This window comes from Heloderma suspectum, chromosome 2 (assembly GCF_057233095.1).
Source record: "Heloderma suspectum isolate Gila_16-S chromosome 2, 16-S_ref, whole genome shotgun sequence".
Classification (NCBI taxonomy): Eukaryota; Metazoa; Chordata; class Lepidosauria; order Squamata; family Helodermatidae; genus Heloderma; species Heloderma suspectum.
In genome coordinates, this window is record NC_139459.1 from 276234369 (window position 1) to 276254434 (window position 20066).

General features: G+C 40.1%; 1 protein-coding gene and 1 long non-coding RNA gene across 3 annotated transcripts in view; one reads left to right on the forward strand and one right to left on the reverse strand.

Moving 5' to 3' along the window:
• The window catches only part of FAF2 (Fas associated factor family member 2), a 29723-nt gene that overhangs the window by 1298 nt on the left and 8359 nt on the right, over window positions 1–20066 (forward strand). The window contains exons 2-7 of the mRNA XM_084839322.1: window positions 12219–12287; window positions 13747–13881; window positions 14570–14646; window positions 15114–15252; window positions 15827–15912; window positions 16006–16097. Of these exons, the coding sequence (XP_084695448.1) occupies window positions 12219–12287; window positions 13747–13881; window positions 14570–14646; window positions 15114–15252; window positions 15827–15912; window positions 16006–16097 (598 nt within the window). The remainder of the gene's footprint in view (window positions 1–12218; window positions 12288–13746; window positions 13882–14569; window positions 14647–15113; window positions 15253–15826; window positions 15913–16005; window positions 16098–20066) is intronic.
• The window catches only part of LOC146354609 (uncharacterized), a 30674-nt gene continuing 11781 nt past the window's right edge, over window positions 1174–20066 (reverse strand). Inside the window, exons 2-3 of one of the 2 annotated variants that reach the window (XR_014788451.1) lie at window positions 7972–18342; window positions 1174–7320 (exon numbers count right to left, since the gene is read on the reverse strand). This is a non-coding gene — a long non-coding RNA (uncharacterized LOC146354609). Of the gene's footprint in view, window positions 18343–20066 lie in introns of both variants that reach the window. The other variant, XR_014788450.1, reaches the window with a different exon arrangement.

Consider the following 20066-nt stretch of genomic DNA (forward strand, 5'->3'; position numbering starts at 1 on the left):
TCTACAACTTCCATCAGTTCTAGCCAGCATGGCCAATGTTCAGGTGCTCTTGGAGTTTTAGTCCAAAACATCTGGAGGGCACCAAGTTGCCTACTCCTGTTCTATAGTAATTCTTGGAAGGTTTGGTTGATAATTTGACCCCTATTAATTTATGGGCAAGGCTCCTCCTATACCCTTCAGTTACTTCCCAGTCTTAACATTATAACCTTCCAAACATTACTAATACAGTTCTGGCATTTTTGTCATAGTGACAGCTTTAGTTCTCTTGTTGCTGACTGTGCTTAGGGAGCAGAACCAAGAGAAGCATTAACAAGTTGCAATAAGAATTTGGATAGAAGTTGACTATGATGTGAAAAATCAACACACTGTTTCAAGGGAGCTGGATACATCTGGGGGTGGGGGTAAGGGGAGGACAGCATCAATTCCTAGTCCCCAAGTAAACCAGTGTATGTTTCTTCATCCCAGAAGTCCTAGGAACAGTTCTAGGTGCAAACTAAACATCACAGCACCTAATAGAGCCTAATTTCTAGGTCTGCTGTCTCCTCCCACATTCCATCATCAAATGTGACTAAAGGCTCCATGGATTCAACATAAGCTGGCTTTTCTCCCTCCTTGCTTTGTTTACCATTTAGCTGATTTAAGAGTTCTGGAGAATTCAAAAGCTTGCACACTATTTTGGAAAATTTTGGTTGGCCTAGTAGAGGTATAGCTCAAATATGGAATTTGGAACTATATCTGTTTTTGTACTCTGTTTTCACTATAGCATCTTCTAGAAACATAATTTGATGGTTTTGGTGAGCAGAAAGTAACTTGTGTATGAGTATGTATTTAATTTATTTAAAGTAATATGTCTGTTCAGACCTTGATTCAATTATATATAACAGATCATATCATCACTCTTATAAGGTACAATTTCATCCTGATAGCCAAAGGTTCCAGATGCATGTAGCTTTATCTTCTCTGTGCATCTTTGAATGACCAGCATTCTTAGATGCTACTCTTGTCTTTCTACATTTCCCCCATTATTTAAAGTGTTATGGATGACACTGAACCCAGCAAGGCTCCATTTCATTCTGGTAGTTTGTGAAATCTTTAAACAAACACTAATAATTGACTACATACATTTAAAATAGAATTCTGGGAAGATTGCTGATATTTTTTTTTCTGCTGGAATGAAAATTGGGATTTTTAAAATATCTCCTGAAAGCTAGTGATGGTGAACTATCAGACTGCTTGTACTAATGGATTTTTGGTGTCATGTAGTAAGTTTCAATAGGTACTTCCACACCTATTAGAAACTTGGAAGAGAAGCTCTTTTAACTTTATTGATGCTATTTTGTGTCAGTCTGTAACTTCAAACAAACCTACTTTCTAGTGCCCAGAAAAATGTATTAACTTAAAATAAACTTAAATACTCACATTGTGCTTGTTTGAGAAAATGACTTAAAATTTGCTCATTATCAGATGTCTTAAAACATAAGTTAAACTGAACGCATACAGATGTGGTTGTTCTGTGCTCAGAAAACATACAAATATAGCAAGTCACTTGTTTAGCACTGCAGGATCACAAGATACTTAGAGCATAATGTAATGCAGCATGTGTTAACGGCTTAGGGCATGTGTGAGACTGATAGCAGGAAAAGGGGATTTTTTTCAACTTTGAGTATTAAAGTGCAATAGCATTGTCTAGAAAATGAAAACCCACAGACTGTTCTAAGCACCTGGGCGATATAAAAGCAGCCCTAGAGCCAAGAGCAACTTGAGGGAGCCTCATGCTGGAGTAAAGTACATCTTAAGTGCTGTATGTTATGACAAGAGAGAAAGCACTAAGAAAAAGTGTCTTCATCCTACTCTTACATTGTAGGAGTAGCAGACATTCATCTAAATTTGTGTTCTGTCGGGTTTGTCCATAAGCATGTTGCTGGAAATAATCTGGCTGTTATACTTGGGTAAAGAAGAATGCATTTAGCCACTTGAACAACCAGGTTAATGTTGTAGAACATGATTGTTATTTATGGTGGCCTTGACCATCGCAGTGCCCTCCAGATGTGTTGAACTCCATCATCCCCTGTCAGAATTGACCATCCTCACTGGAGGTGATTAGAGTTGTAGTCCAACACATCTGGATGGCACTGGGTTGGGGAAGGCTGATTTATGGTCTATATGTAGTTTCTAATTGCTTTTTGCAGTTTTTCATAAACCCTTTGGTATCTGTGAATAATGTTGATTACTGAAATTTTCGCAAAGACAGAGCTTAAAGAGTTGAAAAGCATCTCACTACTCATGAGTAGTGAGAAAGTTTTGAGCCCCCTTAAAAGAAATTTGGTGCACAATCTGATCAAACTCGAGCACCTTAATTCCCATTTATTTCAATGGAAATGTTAAATGTGTGCTTAAGTCTCTCTCATTTAAAGTATAAAACTGCTTAACTTTGGATTGTGCCCCTGGATTTCAAGGAACAGTGAGGTTCATAGACGCATCTGATGCCCGCTCTTCCTCTCTGCTGCTGTTTCTCCTTTCAGCATGTGCTACTGCTGGCTTGTCCCTTGCTTTTGAATGCTAGGGAAAGTATATAAGTTCTTTTAACCATCTTTCTAGCATTGTGAAGCTGTTTTCCAAGCAGATCAGGTTGGCTTCATCTATCCAAATTGCTATCTTAGGGCTTTAAAGGGTTGAATCAATAGAGCAGCAGAGAGAACCTAGTTCCCTCCAAAATGCATTTGGAAGCATCTCTGCTTTCTCCTGGCAAATGGCTTTTGTGTTTCAAGCAGTGGCAACACTTTCTGCCTTTGTGAATTAAAGTTTGTGATGTGGGGTAGAAGCAATCTACTTCAAACTATTGAAATCTTGACCTAAGAAATCTTAACTTTCAATGTAAGGTCTGTGATTCTGTGAGAAATGGTACCAAATTGTGTCTGGGAATGGCTTCATGTTTACAGTCTTTGATCATTGCAGCTAGAGTGAGAACAAATTCCTGAAACTTTGCTTTTGTTCTGCTAGTAGTCAGGTGCTCTTCACCTTGGAAACATAATTCTCTGGAATTTGGCAGTGGTTTGGGAAAAGCTGTAGATCCTGTTACAGGCTGCCTGGAAACATATCTTCTATATGACATATTAGAATAAAACTACTTATGTTACATCTGTGAATGTTTTTAACATGTCTTGATTTTGTCAAAATAACCACAGGAGGCCCAATCATGTTTGGGGCCATGGCATGAGGGGAGGAGAGATTTAACCCCCACTCCACTGCTGTGCTCCAGATGAAAATCCCCTGCTTCTCAGGACCATGGCAGGGGAAAACGTCAGCCCCTTTCCCTTTGACTGCTATCCCAGTCCTGCTCCTCCCTGCCCTGGTGGAGCTGTTGATCAAAAAAGAACTAGGCATGGCAAATGCATTTACATATTTAACATCGCGTCTAATTTGGTCCTTGGTTTTGAGTGCATACTTGAAAGCAAGGTTTTAAAAGTCTGAGGCTAAAATCTCTGCAGTTTTCTTCCTGCTTGTTTAAATTTCAGCTTTCATGGTGCTTTAGAGATCTCTCTCTCAGTCCAGCTGCATCTCCAGATATATATTTGTTGCAAAACATAATCAGAATAGTTATTAAAAGTTGTTTTAAGACCATCAAAATGTTATTGCTGACATATAGGCCAATATAGGCATATGTAAGTAGACTGGTATTTTTGTATATGAATTCCTTGTGAGCTGCTTTGACATCTTTTGTCCAAAAAGCTGCATAAAAATGAACATTACATTCATGGTAAAAGCAAAAAGTTTTGTCATTAGATTCCAGGCCAGGGAGAGAAGATAGGTTTTGCAATCAAACGGTGTTGCCCCAAGTGCAACTCTTTGCTGTTTTCCATAGGAATGAATGGCAACCATTCACTTAATGTGGGCAAAAGTAAAGGTGCACTGATGGAGACTTAATATCACCCTTGCACTCTGGTGACTCCACTGTTGAGGCCAATTTTGTTCTGACTCGGTTCACAGCCCTCATAATTGGTTCCACAGGAATAAGTGGGAATGACTGAGAACTGCACCACTTCAGATTTGCATAGCCCCTACCCTAGATTCCATTTCCTGGTTACACTAGAGTATGGCAAATATGGAACCAATGAAGCAGCATTTATTCACACACAAATAAGTGTGTGTGTGAATGACATGGCATACCTTTGCAAAAATTATATTATGCCAAACTGTATTAATGTTATGTAGACAGCAGTCTAGTATTAACCATTAAACTTTATCACTGAGCAAGGCAATCCTACCTCCCGAGTCAGAATGCTCTAACAGTGGGAATCTCTGACATATCTAGCATCCTGCCTGGCTCCTGCTGGAAGGGTGAAAATTAGGGGAGAGCAGTGTTCTTCCTTCCTTCTGCCTGTTTTTTGAAAGAAACTGTTTTCTTCTCACATTGGAGAGAAATTATCTACAGTATGACAGGGCTGGTGTAAATTTCACCCTGTATTGCTGAGGTCTTCAAGGACTGGGAAGATGGCTCCAACCCGCTCCCTTTTTATTTCTCCCAGTGTTGGAGCTCCAGCACTAGGGAGGTGAGTGATGTGGAACTTTCCACAGAGACTGGGAGGGGCTCTGAGGTTGAATTGACCCCAAAGAGGGAGATCCAATATTTCCATTGGCACCTGGGATGCCCTTTCAGGCACCATAGGATTGTGTACCATATGATACACACCATAGGAGTGTAGAATTGTGCACATGCTAAGGCAGTAGATTCAGGCATATTATACTTGGAACAATTAGGGACCCCTGACTTGTGTGATGGAGTGAAGGTCAGAGCAAAAGGTAATTCTTCCCACCACTCCCCTTACCCTTTCTTGCTATTCTTTTGTTGTGGTGTTGATCACTCCTGAAAAGGACATGATGACACCTCCACTGATGCTTCCTGGCTCCATGGAACCAGCTTTGGGCAGCCTCTGCAGCCCCTATGCTTAAGGCAGGAAGCTCCCAGCTGGAATAGGGTGGCTGAGAAGGTCTACTATGTATGTATTGGGGTGAGGGAAGGGGCCTGGATGACATGCACAACATGGCGTATAGTGTCTCAAGCCAATTCCCTACCTAGAGATGTAAGTTTCCAGAAATGTTGAGGCCATGGAAACAACCCATTTTTCCCCATGTTTTTTCAGGAAAAAATGGACATTTTGGGAAAAATAGAAAAATAACCAATATTTCTCTTTTTAGTGCTCTTTACAGATCTAAAGTCACTTTGTTGCTTTAAGACAGCCTTTCCCAACCTTGGTGCCCTCCAGATATTTTGGACTTCAGCTCCCATTATTCTCAGGCAGCATGGCCAATGGTCAGGAATACTGGGCACTGTAGTCTAAAACATCTGAAGAGCACCAGGTTGGGGAGGACTGCTTTAGAAACATAAAACAGCTTTTGTGTTTCTCAAGTTATTTTATGTATAACCTAGTTTGCTCATAACGTTATCATTATATTCTAAAACTTCTAAAATCTATTTTATTTTGTTTTTACAAATAAAATAAACACTACCAACAATATAATCAAAATCTTCAGTTTCCAACATTACAGTATTCTAAAAAAAGAAAAGAAAGGGAGGATAGCAAAAGAAGGAGGGGGGGGGAAAGAAAAAACAGAATTATATTAAACTTCAATAAGAACAAACCAAATATCCAAACAGTCTTATAGCACAGAAATAGAAGCAAACAATCCATTTCCATTAGCCATAAATTACTATTCAATTAACACATATTACTAAACATTAAAGGTTTAGCCAGCAAGGATCAGCAACAACAATAATCCCATAGTGATATTAATAGTAATAATACTAATAAAAAGGAGGAAAGAGAAGTTTAAGAGAAAGACAAAAACAGGAACAAATCATTTCTATATTTTAAGTAGTGTCATATCTAAAAATAGATTTATATGTGTACTCACACATACACACACAAATATGCACTTTATTACAATATAACATAAAAAAGGAGAGAAAAAAAATGCAAACATTTATCTTTGGCCTACTGCCTGACCACTTCTCAGCTAAAACCCAAAGAACACTTCAAAAGAACAATAAAAATGGCTAAGTTCCAACTCCAGAGGCTGAGAGAGTTGGTTCCCTGAATTTAATTTTAATGCCAATTAAAAATGTTTCTGCAGCATCAGGATCCAAGAATCTCTTCATCTGATCTTCAAAAAGAACACACAATTGAGCCGGATATTTAATATGATATTGCAGGTTAATTTGCTTCGCCAACCGTCTTGCCTTGGCAAATTGCCTTCTTCTGTCAGCAATTTCTTTAGTATAAACATGAAAGAGCATAATCTTGTCATTTGCTGGTCCCCACCGGAGCTCACGTCATTCTCTTGCCAGACGCATAGGGTAGTTTTTTGTGGAGACTTGTGAAAATTGAACAGTAACAGTCCCAGAAGTCCCTTTAGTGCCACGTCTTGAACCAAGAACATGATATTCATGCTAAATATCAAGTAAGAAATCAGATGGCAAAGCAAATAGCTCATGCAAAAGTTTATCCATAAATTCCGCCAAGCCCATATCAGTAGCCACGTCTTTAATACCAAGGATATGTAGATTTGCTCTGCGTTTGAAGGCCTCCAGTTGAGAGATTTGAGCAGACAAAACATTATGAGACACTTTCATGGCCGTTTCATGCGCAACAATCTGATCTTCAAGATCATTAACCTTCGCTTCCATCTTTTGAAAAGAGATAATGATTAAATCCACAGCCCTCTAAAGGGTGGTTATTGAGTCCTGAATTGTTTCGAGTGTCTGACTGCTCTCGTAGCTGCAAAGACATAGCTTTTTTTCAAAGCAAGCAACTCCTCTTCATCTCTGGCGTTTCTAAAAACCTTTGCCGGGGGAGTCATTGGGGGGTAGATGGCGTTTTCAAGCCTTTCCTTTTTTCCTTTGGTTCTGCCATCCCCCTCTTTCCAAAGCGCAACAAACAAATATAATTGCAGAAACAAGAAAAAAAAATTACGCAGATTTAATTACAAGTCCTCAGATATTGCTGGTAGTTTAAGTTCAGAGATGTTGTTTGGAGCCATTTGTCCTTGTTTCTCCTAATTGCTTAGCAGTTTCAAACTGTGTGCAGTAGATGACACTCCGGCCTCTGTTCTTAGATTTCAGCCCCTCTGTTTCTTCACAAAAGCAGCTGTTCTTCCAAGATTTCATCCGGATGGTACTGTAAGCTTCCCCTTTTAATTCCAGGGGAAGATAAAAAAGTTTCTCAACCTTTCCCCTGCTGTTTGAGATAAGCAATCTGCAGAACTCTGCAAGTCACTGCCAGACGCCATAGCTCCAACCAGATTCTCCATTATATTCTAAAACTTTAAAAAGCAAACTCAGTAAATGTGTAATTATTGTCTGAATAGATTAGGACTACATTAAATTACTGCTACTGCATCAGCAACACAGGACTCTAGAACAAAACCCAACTCACATGTTGGGAAACTGAGCATAAATGTCTGTCAGTAAAGATACTCTAGATCAATAATTTTAATATGGACTAAAAGAACTAACTATGCTGGGAATCTTACAGAGAATATTAAAAAATATTCCCCATGACTTCATTATTTCCAGACATTTTACATCTCTAGTCTTTCTATAGAAGTGTTCTTATTACATACTTTTTAGAAATCATTTTGAGGGGAGTAAAGGCTGGGTAACAATATATAAATACTTTGTCTTAAATTCTAAAAGAAAATGTTTCGTAATCCAAAGCTGTTCAGTTTTTCTTATTTTTCAGAAAAATAAAAAATGGTCCTGGGGTGGGGGGAGGGGTGGGGAATGGGAAAAAACATTTTTCCCCCTGAATATTTCCATTTTTTTTCCAGGCCCTTACATCTCTATCCCCACCCCACCCTTGATCTCTTCACCAGTGAGGGGAAATGCTGTTCCAGTGAAAGGAACCCCTAATTAGGGGAGGGGGCAGAATTTGGGTTGAGGGAGGGCAAATTCCTTCATCACTTCCCACCTACCACATGATCCTTCAAGCTGAAGGGTGTTCGCATGTTGCCTGAATTCCAAAGTGCCTGAAATCCAAGGCTGATAGGAAGCTAGACGCAGGCCACTTGTTTCCCTTCAGCATAATTCCCAGCTTTTGCAGCAGAGAGCTCACACTAGTATGTTTCTTTTTGCTGCAGTATCAAGCTGGCATGTACATGCAGGCCTCAGCTCTGAACAGTTGGGGGCCGGGGGTTAGAAATACAGTTTTAAAAAATCCTGCATATGTACAAACCCACTCCTACCCTACCCTTCCCTCTAGTTTCCTACCTAGTGTGTGCATACACACAGCATGTTCCCTTTACTAGTAGGGGAAGTGATAGGTAACAGAATATTACTGTGTAATCCACCATGATCTGCTATGGATTATAAAATTAATGTGTTAAGCTGAGCTTTATTGTTCTCTCTGCCCTGCTCCCCAGGATAGTAAAAACTTATTGTTTACTGGGGAAGTACAGACCAAAATTTTTCCTAATGTAAGCATCCTTGGCATATACTGTAGCAACTCTGTTGTTTGCTGGAGGATACTAGGCGGTAGAGAGCTTCATATTTTGAATAACCATGGTGTATGGCCCTCTAAATGCTGTATAAATGTGACTTACATCTTCTGGTGACTTGTATCTAACACAAATATTAGTGTTGAAAACACACAGAGTGGTATTTATGTAACTGCCTTGTTAGTAAAATGGATAGTTTTTACTAACCAAAACATTCTTTCTTTAGAATGAATAATACAGTTGACTAGAATTTTAACTACAGTTGACGTATTTTTAGGGGATGTTCTTAGAAACTAAAATGGATAATTTCATGGCCCACAGCCAACAGGGGACAACTGCTGATATAAATTACATTGCGCTAGCCTAAACTACTTTAGCACAATGCCAGTAGCATTGGCTGGTATACTTATTTCCCATGGGGTGGTGGTGGTGGTGGCTTTAATGCAAGGGAGTGGGAGAAATGGGTGCAATCCCAGATGGAATGTACCCATCGGATTTAGCGATCCGACTTTATGGCCATCTTTGAGCCATGGAATATGTTAGCAGGAGTTCTCTGATAACAGAATTCAGTGTTCCGAACTGTATCTTTACAGGCAATTTGTGTGGGAAATGTTCTAGTGCTGAACAAATTCTGTGCAGTTCCATGGTTGTAACACTGACAAAAACAGTATTAGTTGATAGTTCCCTGTCTCTTCTGTTTTCTGACCTTGATTAAATCAGTTAGACATAACCATTAAGAAATGTTATGGGCACAAGGACTTCTACACAAAGGCTGACATTCTCTGAGGATGCTGTATTCTCCCAAAGGTTACATTACATTGATTGGGGGTGGGGTGGGGAGAGTGTATTGAAGTGTGATTCTTGCTAAAGTGTATATAGCATAAAGTAGGGGTGAGTGGAAGGTAAATCAGGACCTATGGGTAGGTCAGAAAATAGTCGTTTAACAGTGCCAACAACACCCCCACCCCGTTATCCTACTAAAATGAAGAACGCCTTGTGGGGAATAACTAGGAGCGAACTTTTGTGTGGAAGGACTGTGAGCTCAGTTAAGTTCTGGTATCAAGAAATTCTTGGAATCAGAATTCTTTAATTCTATGTTTATGTCTTTTGTGCCTACCTCTGCTTGCTGGGCTTCTCAGGCTTCTAGTAAAAAACAAAGTAGTCCTACAAGACTGAAGCCTGTCAATCTCTGGCTTAAAGTGCCCATTTGCCTGTCACCTTTGAGACCTGTATGAAAACTCTGGTATGTGATGGTACTTGTTTTCCTCACATAAAGCTGCTACAATCCGTTAGGTAATTTTTAAATAGAGAAAAGTCTGGCAGCCAATTTTCCTGCACATAGCAGCATTTTCAGATGTATAGAAGAGCACAAATGAGTGTTTGAACCTTGTAAATTTGTAAACAATGGGAGCACTTTAAGTTCATTGAAAAGGTCAACGATCAGCCTAGACAGCAGGTATACATGCCCATTCAAGCAAATGATTGAGAAAAGTATCTAAATCTGTTGAGTTTTTATTTCAAGGCTTATTTGTAAGATGTACACTGTTAGTACTGAGGGAGGAAGAATTTCGGTTCTGTTGTTAACTGTAAAGGTTATAAGAAATTATCTTTTAAAGTCCTAATTGAGTGGCTCACTGGTTTGAAGAGCAGGGCTTGTTACCTGACATGTCCAGCACAATTGAAGGTTGAGCAAAAGATGAAACAAGACCAGGAATACCAGCTTAACTGGCGGAGTGGAATGCTACAGCCTGAGGGCTTTTGATAAATTATTTCTGTATGCATGCATGTATTCTGTCAATGGATGCTGGTGATATGGGTAGTAGCAATAAAACCTTGGAGAAAGAATATCCACTATTGTTTTGATGTTTGATATAAATATGAACTCATGGCTACAAAGGGAAGATTGGAGATGATTCACAATTTGGACAAAGAATGCTGAGAAATTAAAAGCTCAAAATAAACTGGAAAAAAGTGCTAATGAAGGAAGAAAAAACCTTCTTAGTCATAGTGCTGTAACTCAGAATGCAGCTGCTCTTTATAAATAAAAAAACTCAGAAGTGAAGAAGAAGAATCCAAAGAACTTTGTTATGGGTAGAGAGCCTCAAGACTTGAAGTCTGATGTTGTAGCTATCCAGTGTGCGAAAGTCCCTCATTTTAGTGTTACCTTAGGTGAAAACTGTACTCATCATTCTAAACAAATGTGCATGTCTCATTTGAAAGAGAAAATATGTGTGTTTTTGAACTTTATAAGTTTCCTTGTATGTCCTTTTGTGAGTTCTCTTTGGTTTGTGCCCCCTGCTTACATGTGTCAAGTTTGCATTTTGTGTTCATGTCCTGTATTTCTAGTCCTAGGTCTCCAACATGGTGCCTGAGTGCACCAGTGTGCCTACGAACACTTATCTTGGTGCCCCCCAGGCTCCCTGCCCCTCCTAACCTATTTTATACCTTAATATTTTTTTTAAATTAAAAAGAATAACTGAGAGGCTGGCATGCTGCAAAGTGAACTGCTGCTATCCAGCCCCAACTTTATTTGGGTTCAAAAGAGTGGTTTTGTGTTTTGGCACTCAGACCCCACCTCTGCCTTGCACTTAGGTTCTTCACCAAATTACTTTAGCTTTAGTCTAATCAGTTTGCCTTCTGGGAAATGAGTGTTTTGTGACTGGCCATGGAAGCCATTTTATGAATGAACAAGCCCCCCACCCTCTTAGCCATTTTGTAAGGGCACCCACAACACACTCTCAAAATTCCAAATGTGGTCAGTGACCCAAAAAGGTTGGTGACCCCTGCTCTAGTCTGTTCTGGTTGTTCTGCCCAGAGTAGAATAGAGTTCTTCTCTGGTCCATAAGCAAGGGCAATTTGTGGCATTCCCCCCCCCCCCAATTTAATGGGGAAAGGAATGAAACACTGTTTTGAAGTCTGGTGATAGTTATTAAAACATTCTGATAAAATATGATCGTGCTCCAACTGTAAGCATGGATATTCATTTACAATTGCATGCATATTACAGTGGCAAAGGAGGAGAAAATTGTGGTAGTACATGTGGGGAGGGGCAATTCTCATACAAATTGTCTCCACTCAGTGAGACATAGCAAAAAGCAAAGGAATGGTAGAAAACACTGGCAGTACTAATGATTGGGCTAGTGCACTGACTAAGTAAAATAATACTGTGTTTAATGCCTCTCCACAAAAGTCAATATCTGTTTTTGCAAAAGTAGTTGATACCAAGTCAGTTGTACTATCAAAAACAAAAATGGTAAACTGCATGAGTGGGGAAAACTAACTGTTCCAAAGGAGAAGATACCACTGGCAAAAGAGAGAACACTGGTATGACAGCACCCACTGAAATTATCTTTGAAATCGTTGGTGAAGGAAGAATTACCCTGAAGCATTTCAAGAATTAGGGCACTTAGCCGCGATCTCAAAAAACTAAGCATCTGTTCCCCAGTAATAGTGTCAAAAGTAGAGGTCTTCTGGTTTTCTCCCAAGTTTTTTCAAAGTTCAGAGCAAAAACTAAGGCAAGTATTAACTGTAAAATAAGTTTGTCATGTTTTCAGATTCTTGAATTATTTTAACTGTTTATCTTATGAAGTAGTTTATAAACACTTGGTTGGCATCTGATTTGTGAAGAGAAGTGGGTTAAATGAAAAACACAAAATTTAACTTTGATTCAAGAAATGTCTTGTGTATTGTTTTGACTGAAATTCCCCCACTCCCTTTTGTCTTAGGATTTGACTGGCATCGAGTCCATGGACCAATGTCGTCATACACTGGAACAACACAACTGGAACATAGAGGTACTGTGCCACTTGGGCTTGCTTATTGCACTGATTAATACAGTGACTTTGCATCTCCAAAGTCAGACCTTGTCCTATCGAATACATTGGCAATGAATCCTTCTCAAGGCTACGTTAGTTATAATCAGGGTCATGTTTTCTCTGTGCTAAAAAACAAAATGCGAGTTCTCCACCAAGAACATTCATATTTCTATAGACTGTACAAATTAGCATGTTCCCTTATTTTACACCATTCTGTAATTTTGTTACGCTGCAGAATTCTGTTAGTCACAGGGGGAGACAAGGAGCTGAGTGAATTACTACAGTCCTGCCCTATTCCTGAACACTAGAAACCTTATTCACTCATCTCTTTGGCTTCTGCCCACATTATTTCAAGCATATCTTCTCAGTTATAAGGGCTAGAAATGTGCCTTGTTCTATAAATGTAAACTGCAATTTTCAGGAAGCTGGATTCTGACCATTCCATGCACTTTCTACCATAAGTGTCTGCATTTCTTTAAAATCTGTGTTCAAGTTGTTCCCTTGATGTTTTAAAAGTTCTTGGATGCGTTCTAGTTAAGCTAATGTCAACAGCTGGCATGATTCCCCTTTTTTATTTCTAAGAGTAAAACAAACCTGTCTGATGTAGGGGCAAGCAGTGTACGGCCCGTCGGTGTCAATTGCACTTTTGTGAGGCCTCTGCAGCTTCTTCAGGATCCTAAGAACCTGTTGCTCATGCAGAGTTTTTTCTCCCTTGTGGTTATGGTGCAAAGCCTGAAAACACAGTGGCCAAAAAGGGAAACACACAAGCAAGGAGAAGTCAGTTATTTGTAAATTCTCATGATGAGTCCACTTGGCAATGTTTCCCTTGTTTGAATAACTTTGGAATAGGAATATTGTTTAAATTTAGTACATTCAGCTGTAGCATATATTTCATGAATTTGGAAGATGCCATGCATCACTGTAATAATATAGAGCTTACCAGGATTTATGTGGCTCTGGAAATATTTCTGAAGTGGCTCTCTTCGTTACATAAACTGGACTTTTTCTAGGTGAATTGGTATGCTGTGTTTCTCCATGTTTTTGGAAGCATATTTGGTGGAACTGAATTCATTCTGAAGTTGCATATTTAAAATAATTCTGAATACACAATGACAAATTAAGTTCTTACATTATATTCTGTTCATTGGAATGCGTTTTTAACAGGCAAGCATATCTGCACGTTTCCATTATGTCTCTTATCTCCCCAAATACAAACTTCAGTGACTGCTTCTGGCCATACCTTGGTCTTTCTAACTGCAGGGACATCTTATGAGACACATTCCTATTATCACTTAAGATTTTTGAACATTATCTCCTATACTGCAAACTAGCAACATACCTAGGTCTTTTAGGCAATCCAAGATAATTTGCCACGGTGACCTTCAGAATAGTCCAGGTGTTTCCTGTTGACTAGTCTTTTATGGTCCTCCTTCCATAGGCAGCTGTTCAGGACCGATTGAATGAACAAGAGGGTGTCCCAAGCGTCTTCAATCCACCACCTTCTCGACCGTTACAAGTCAACACTGCTGACCACAGGATCTACAGCTATGTTGTTTCGAGGCCGCAACCAAGGGCAGGTTATTTTATCATTGAGTTTAGATTAAATACAAAAGGTTGTGTTCTCTGTGACTAATACTATGAAAAAGAAAGCACCCACAGGGAAGATACTTTCCCTGCAAGTTTTCTGGGCCTTGAAGTGTTCAAATGTTATCAACCATGTAGAACTTGAATGGGATTTTCTTCCTACAGAAGGCTGGACTTGTGTAAAGATCCTTCATTCTTTCTACAACTGGTGTGATACATTTTGTCATTCTGCTGTAAATTGTGAAATCAGACCAGTTTCCCAACATGCACACTTGCAGAAAAATAAGTCTGTTGCATTGCACTTCAGAAGTGATGGTGTCCTCTATATGTAGTTTATCCCTATATGTGGTTAAAGCCTCTTTGGTAACCAATAAACTATATTCTCTGTATAGGAGGGAAAAGTAACATGGAGTAGGTCTTAAATTACTACCAATTTTTAAATGTATGTAGCTTAATAGCTGCTATCTCCATTTTAAAAATCAGATGACACCTAAAAGCTGAGTTTTTGTTCATGTTTTAATATGCTCCAAGCTGGAATACTACAGAAAAGCAGTCAGTGGTTTCCATGCCTGTGCTGAAACCCTTCAGCAATATATCTGCTGCTTGGTAAAAGAAATTTAACCTCTTCTTAAAAGGAATGTAGTGATAAGTACCTAACTCTGTCTTTGTCATTTCAGGGCTTGTTAGGTTGGGGTTACTATTTGATAATGCTTCCATTCCGATTTACATATTACACATTACTTGATATATTTAGGTAAGTCCAAACTTAGTTTATGTTTGTATATGTTGAGCTTATTGCTTATTCTGATGTTTGCCATCACTCACTAGCTAAGATGTCTAACATTCTATAGTAGAGGTGGGTAGGAAGGAGGCATATTGGTTTGTTGGTGGATGAGTGGCCTGTTTCTGATGGTCCAGTCATCCGGCACTGGTAATCTTTCAGAGATGCTGGGCTAGGTGAATTTGCTGTGACCCAGCAAGATGTATCTTATATTTTTAAGCAAACTGTGTGCTAGAGATATGTTAACACTTCAGGTATAACTAATCTGTGTTAAGAGATCCTGAATACGGATTTTTGTTTTGTAAACATAAATCACACCAGTGGGCAATGGGGATACTAGTTTGAAAAAAAGAGCACATAATACTGAAGTCAGCCCACTCATGTTGTCAAGGTGCTAGATATCTAGTAAGCTGATATTTCAACCTTATATGCTTTCCTAGGTTTGCCTTGCGTTTCATACGCCCTGATCCTCGTAGTCGGGTCACTGACCCTGTGGGTGACATTGTTTCATTTATTCATATGTTCGAAGAAAAATATGGAAGAATACATCCTGTCTTCTACCAGGGAACATACAGCCAGGTTGGTACAAGAGGTTGACTCGGAGATATGTGGGATTGTCCTGTTGGTGTTGCCTGTTTTGAAGAGGGGGTTCTTGCAGAAACAATTTTGACTTTTCCCTGGAAGTAAAATTGCAGTTTTTCTCCTACACAAAAACAATACTTAAACAAATTAAATACTTAATTGAAAGGTCTGTTATGTTGCTTCTCTTATTCAAGGCATGGGAAATGCAAGCACTTAGCTAATAATTTCACTTCTTCTAAGAGTGGTCCTAGGGCAGCATCTTGTAATAGAGCGGTTGGTTGTCATGAGGCGCCTGACTGAAAGCCATATCCAGGTTTAGACACTGTATTTGTTCTAGAGCAGCACTTCTGGACAAGGAAAGATGGGGGAAAGCAGTTTTAGATCTCCTTTCCAAAATGGAGGTTTGCTGAGCACCATAATGTGGTGAAATCCTTGGCACAGTCTTTCCCTATATGTTAGGTTGAAGCAGAGTGATCTTCTGATGAAATGGCACTACTTTTTTAAACTTGGGCATGCTGTCGGTTTATCTGAATTTGGTCTCCCTAAAATGTATTATGTCCTTTTTCTCAAGGCACTGAATGATGCCAAAAGAGAGTTACGCTTCCTCCTTGTTTATCTTCATGGTGATGACCACCAGGACTCTGATGAATTCTGTCGGTAGGTTAGTTTAGATTTTTTTAAAATAAATTGTGACATGCATGAGTCCTGTATTTGGCTTCAAGTGAGTTGTCATTTATCCTCTCCCTACAGCAGCACACTCTGTGCACCTGAAGTGATCTCCCTTATAAATACCAGGATGCTTTTCTGGGCTTGTTCCACAAATAAGCCAGAAGGATACAGAGGTAAGTGTCTTGATGCCAATTCTGCCTTGATGTATAAAAATACATGTGACCTAGGCATTTTAACTCAGGACCACTGCGTTCAGTTGGGCATATTCTAAAATAAGTGTACGTTGGATTGCAGCCTTATGCGGCAATCTTACATATGTTGTTGTTGTTCAGTTGTTAAGTCATGTCCAACTCTTCGTGACCCCATGGACCATAGCACGCCAGACCTTCCTGTCCTCCATTCTCTTCCAGAGTGTGCTCAGGTTCATATTCATTGCATCGGTGATGCTATCTAGCCATCTCATCCTCTGCTATCCCCTTCTCCTTTTGCCTTCCATCTTTCCCAGCATCAGGGTCTTTTCCAGGGACTTTTCACATTAGGTGGCCAAAGTATTTGAGCTTCAGCTTCAGTATCTGTCCTTCCAATGAGCACTCAGGGTTGATTTCCTTTAGGATGGACTGATGTGACCTCCTTGCAGTCCAGGGGACTCGTAAGAGTCTTCTCCAGCACCACAGTTCGAAAGCATCAATTCTTCGGCGCTCAGCCTTCCTTATAGTCCAGTTCTCACAGCCATACATTACTACTGGGAAAACCATAGCTTTGATTATACGGACCTCTGTCGGCAAGGTGATGTCTCTGCTTCTTACTATGCTGTCTAGGTTTGCCATAGCGTTCCTCCCAAGGAGCAAGCGTCTTTTAATTTCATAGCTACAGTCACTGTCTGCGGTGATCTTGGAGCCCAAGAAAATAAAATCTGTCACTGCTTCCATTTCTTCCCTTTCTATATGCCAGGAAGGGATGGGGCAAGATGCCATAATCTTAGTTTTTTTTAATGTAGAGTTTCAAACCAGCTTTTGCACTCTCCTCTTTCACCCTCCACAAGAGGCTCTTTAGATCCTCTTCACTTTCTGCCATTAGGGTGGTATCGTCTGCATATCTGAGGTTGTTGATAATTCTCCCGGCTATCTTAATTCCGACCTGTGATTCATCCAACCTGGCATTTCTCATGATGTACTCTGCATATAAGTTAAATAAGCAGGGCACAATATACAGCCTTGTCGTACTCCTTTCCCAATTTTGAACCAATCGGTTGTTCCATGTCCGGTTCTTATTGTTGTTTCTTGACCCTCGTACAGGTTTCTCAGGAGACAGGTAAGGTGGTCTGGTACGCCCATCGCTTTAAGGATTTGCCACAGTTTGTTGTGATCCACACAATCAAAGGCTTTAGCGTAGTCAACGAAGCAGAAATAGACGTTTTTCTGGAATTCTCTTGCTTTCTCCATGATGCAGCGAATGTTGGCGATTTGATCTCTAGTTCTTCTACCTCTTCGAAACCCAGCTTGTACTTCTGGTAGTTCTCGGTTCACATACTGCTGAAGCCTAGCTTGTAGGATTTTGAGCATCACCTTGCTGGCATGTGAAATGAGCGCAATTGTGCGGTAGTTTGAACACTCTTTGGCATTGCCCTTCTTTGGAATTGGAATGTAAACTGACCTTTTCCAGTCTTGTGGCCACTGTTGAGTGTTCCAAATTTGCTGGCATATTGAGTGCAGCACTTTAACAGCATCATCTTTTAGGATTTTAAATAGCTCAGCTGGAATACTATCATCTCCACTAGCTTTGTTGTTAGTAATGCTTCCTAAGGCCCACTTGACTTCACTCTCTAGGATGTCCAGTACTTCCTAGCAAAGAAATCCCACTGAACATGGTGGAGCATGTTCTAAATGTATTTTGGAAGCTGAATTCTTTTAATCTGTCTTCGCTGCAGAAGATGTAGGGCAGATACTGTTCCTGAACTGACATTTTCAGGAAGGGAATATAAGGAACTGAGACAAATAGTGGTTCTAGACCATATGACAAATTGAAAACAAGCAAATCACTGGGTCCAGATAGTATCCATCTAGTTCTTAAAGAGCTCAAATGTGAACTTGCTTATTTTCTAACAAAAATATGTCTGTAAGGCCTATGTGCCTGAGGGCTGGAAAGTGGCCAGTTTTTTAAAAGGGATCAAGGGGGATTCAGGAAATTGCGGGCCAGTTAGCTTAACATCTGTTCCAGGTAAAGTGGTGGAAAGTGGTATTAAAGATAAAATCATCAAGCATATAGAAGGGCATGTCTTGCTCAAGCAGAATCAGTATCAGTCCTGCAAAGAAGTCCAGTCTCACTAACCTTTTAGAGTTCTTTGAGAGTGTCAACAAGGAGTGTATACGGGTGATCCAGTAGACTTTGTTCTCATCAAAGACTCCTGAGCAGACTTAGCTGTCATGGGATAAGAAGCGAGGTGGAATAAATGGGCAGTTCTTGCAATGGAGTGATGTAAACAGTGTGGTCTACAGGGATCTGTTTAGGGATTTGTGCTTTTTAACATTCATAAATATTGTGAGGTAGCCATGTTTTCTGACAGCACCACATTATTTAAAGTGTTAAAAAAGACTGAAGAGCTCCAAAAGGATCACTAGAAACTGGCAGAATGGGCATTAAAATGGCAAAAGGAGTTCAGTGTAAACAAGTATTATGTTGCACACAAGGGCCAAAAATCCAAACTTCACAAATATGCTGATGCAGTCTGAGCTGGCAGTGACTGACCAGAAAAGGGATCTTGGGGTTGTGGTGGGTAGCTCGATGAAAACGCTGAACCAGTGTGCGGCTGCTTTGAAAAAGGCAAATTCCGTATTGGGGATCATTAGGAAAGGAATTGAAAATAAAACTGCTAATATCATAATGTCTTTATCCAAATTGCTGGTCTGACCACACTTGGAATACTGTATACAGTTCTGGTCACTGTACCTCAAAAAGGATATTACAGAGCTGGAAAGGGTGAAGAAAAGTGCAACCACAATGTCCAAGGCGGCTGGAGCAGCACCCCTGTGAGGAAAGGCTACCACGTTAGGGCTTTTTAGCTTAGAAAAAGGGTGATTAAGGGGTCATGATAGAGGTGTATAAAACAATGCATGATGTGAAGAAAGTAGACAGGGAGACGTTTTTCTCCTTCTCTCATAATACTAGAACCCAGCATCATGCAATGAAGCTGAACGGTGAAAAATACAGGACAAATAAAAGGACATTCTTCACAAAGCACATAGTTAACCTGTGGAATTTACTGCCACAAGATGTAGTGATGGCTACCAACTTGGACTGCTTTGAACAAAGATTAGGCAAATACATGGAGGATAAGGCTAGCTATGGCTACTAGTCATGGTGGCTATACATTGCTTCCAGGATCAGTGGCAGTAAGCCTCTCAATACCAGTTGCTGGGGAGCATGAGCAGGTGGGTGCTCTGGTGCTCATGTCCTGCTTGTGGGATTCCCAGAGGCATCTAGTTGTCCGCTGTGGGAACAGAAAGCTGGATTTTGGTCTGATTCACTAGTTCTTGGTATTCATCTGTCAGAATAAGCTCTTAACTGGAGCTGCTTTACTCTGTTCTGCCTCCCTTTACAGTAAGGTGAACAAACCGCACCATACGTTTTTTTCTAGACCTTTTGGATTGTGACTGAACTGCTTCATTCTTACAGTATTGAGGCTGTGCTGTGTTTATCTTTGTATGTTTTTTAATGATTTGTCATTCTTATTGGAAATGTTGTTCGCTATCTTGAATACTCTTTGAATGGAATGGGCAGGGTATAAATACTTTAATATGCAGACTGATACAGGCTAGAATCGGTGGGTATACTGGCTGCTATTGTTCACTTTCTTATACTGGCTTTGTTTGGGTGTTAGGTTTATGAGGAACTGGATATCTAAAACTGCCTTGGTCACCCTGTGGGCTGACCTTTGCCAAGAGAGGGACAGGGGGAGTGCGATCCTGTTGATTCTCTTGGGCCTCTCTGCTGCTTTCAATACCATCAACCATGGTATCCTTCTGGATAGGCTGTCTGAGTTGGGAGCTGGAGGCACTGGGTTACAGTGGTTCTACTTCTACTTGGATGGCCAGTTCCAGACGGTGGTGCTGGCAAATTATTGCTCTGTGCTACGGGGTTCCACT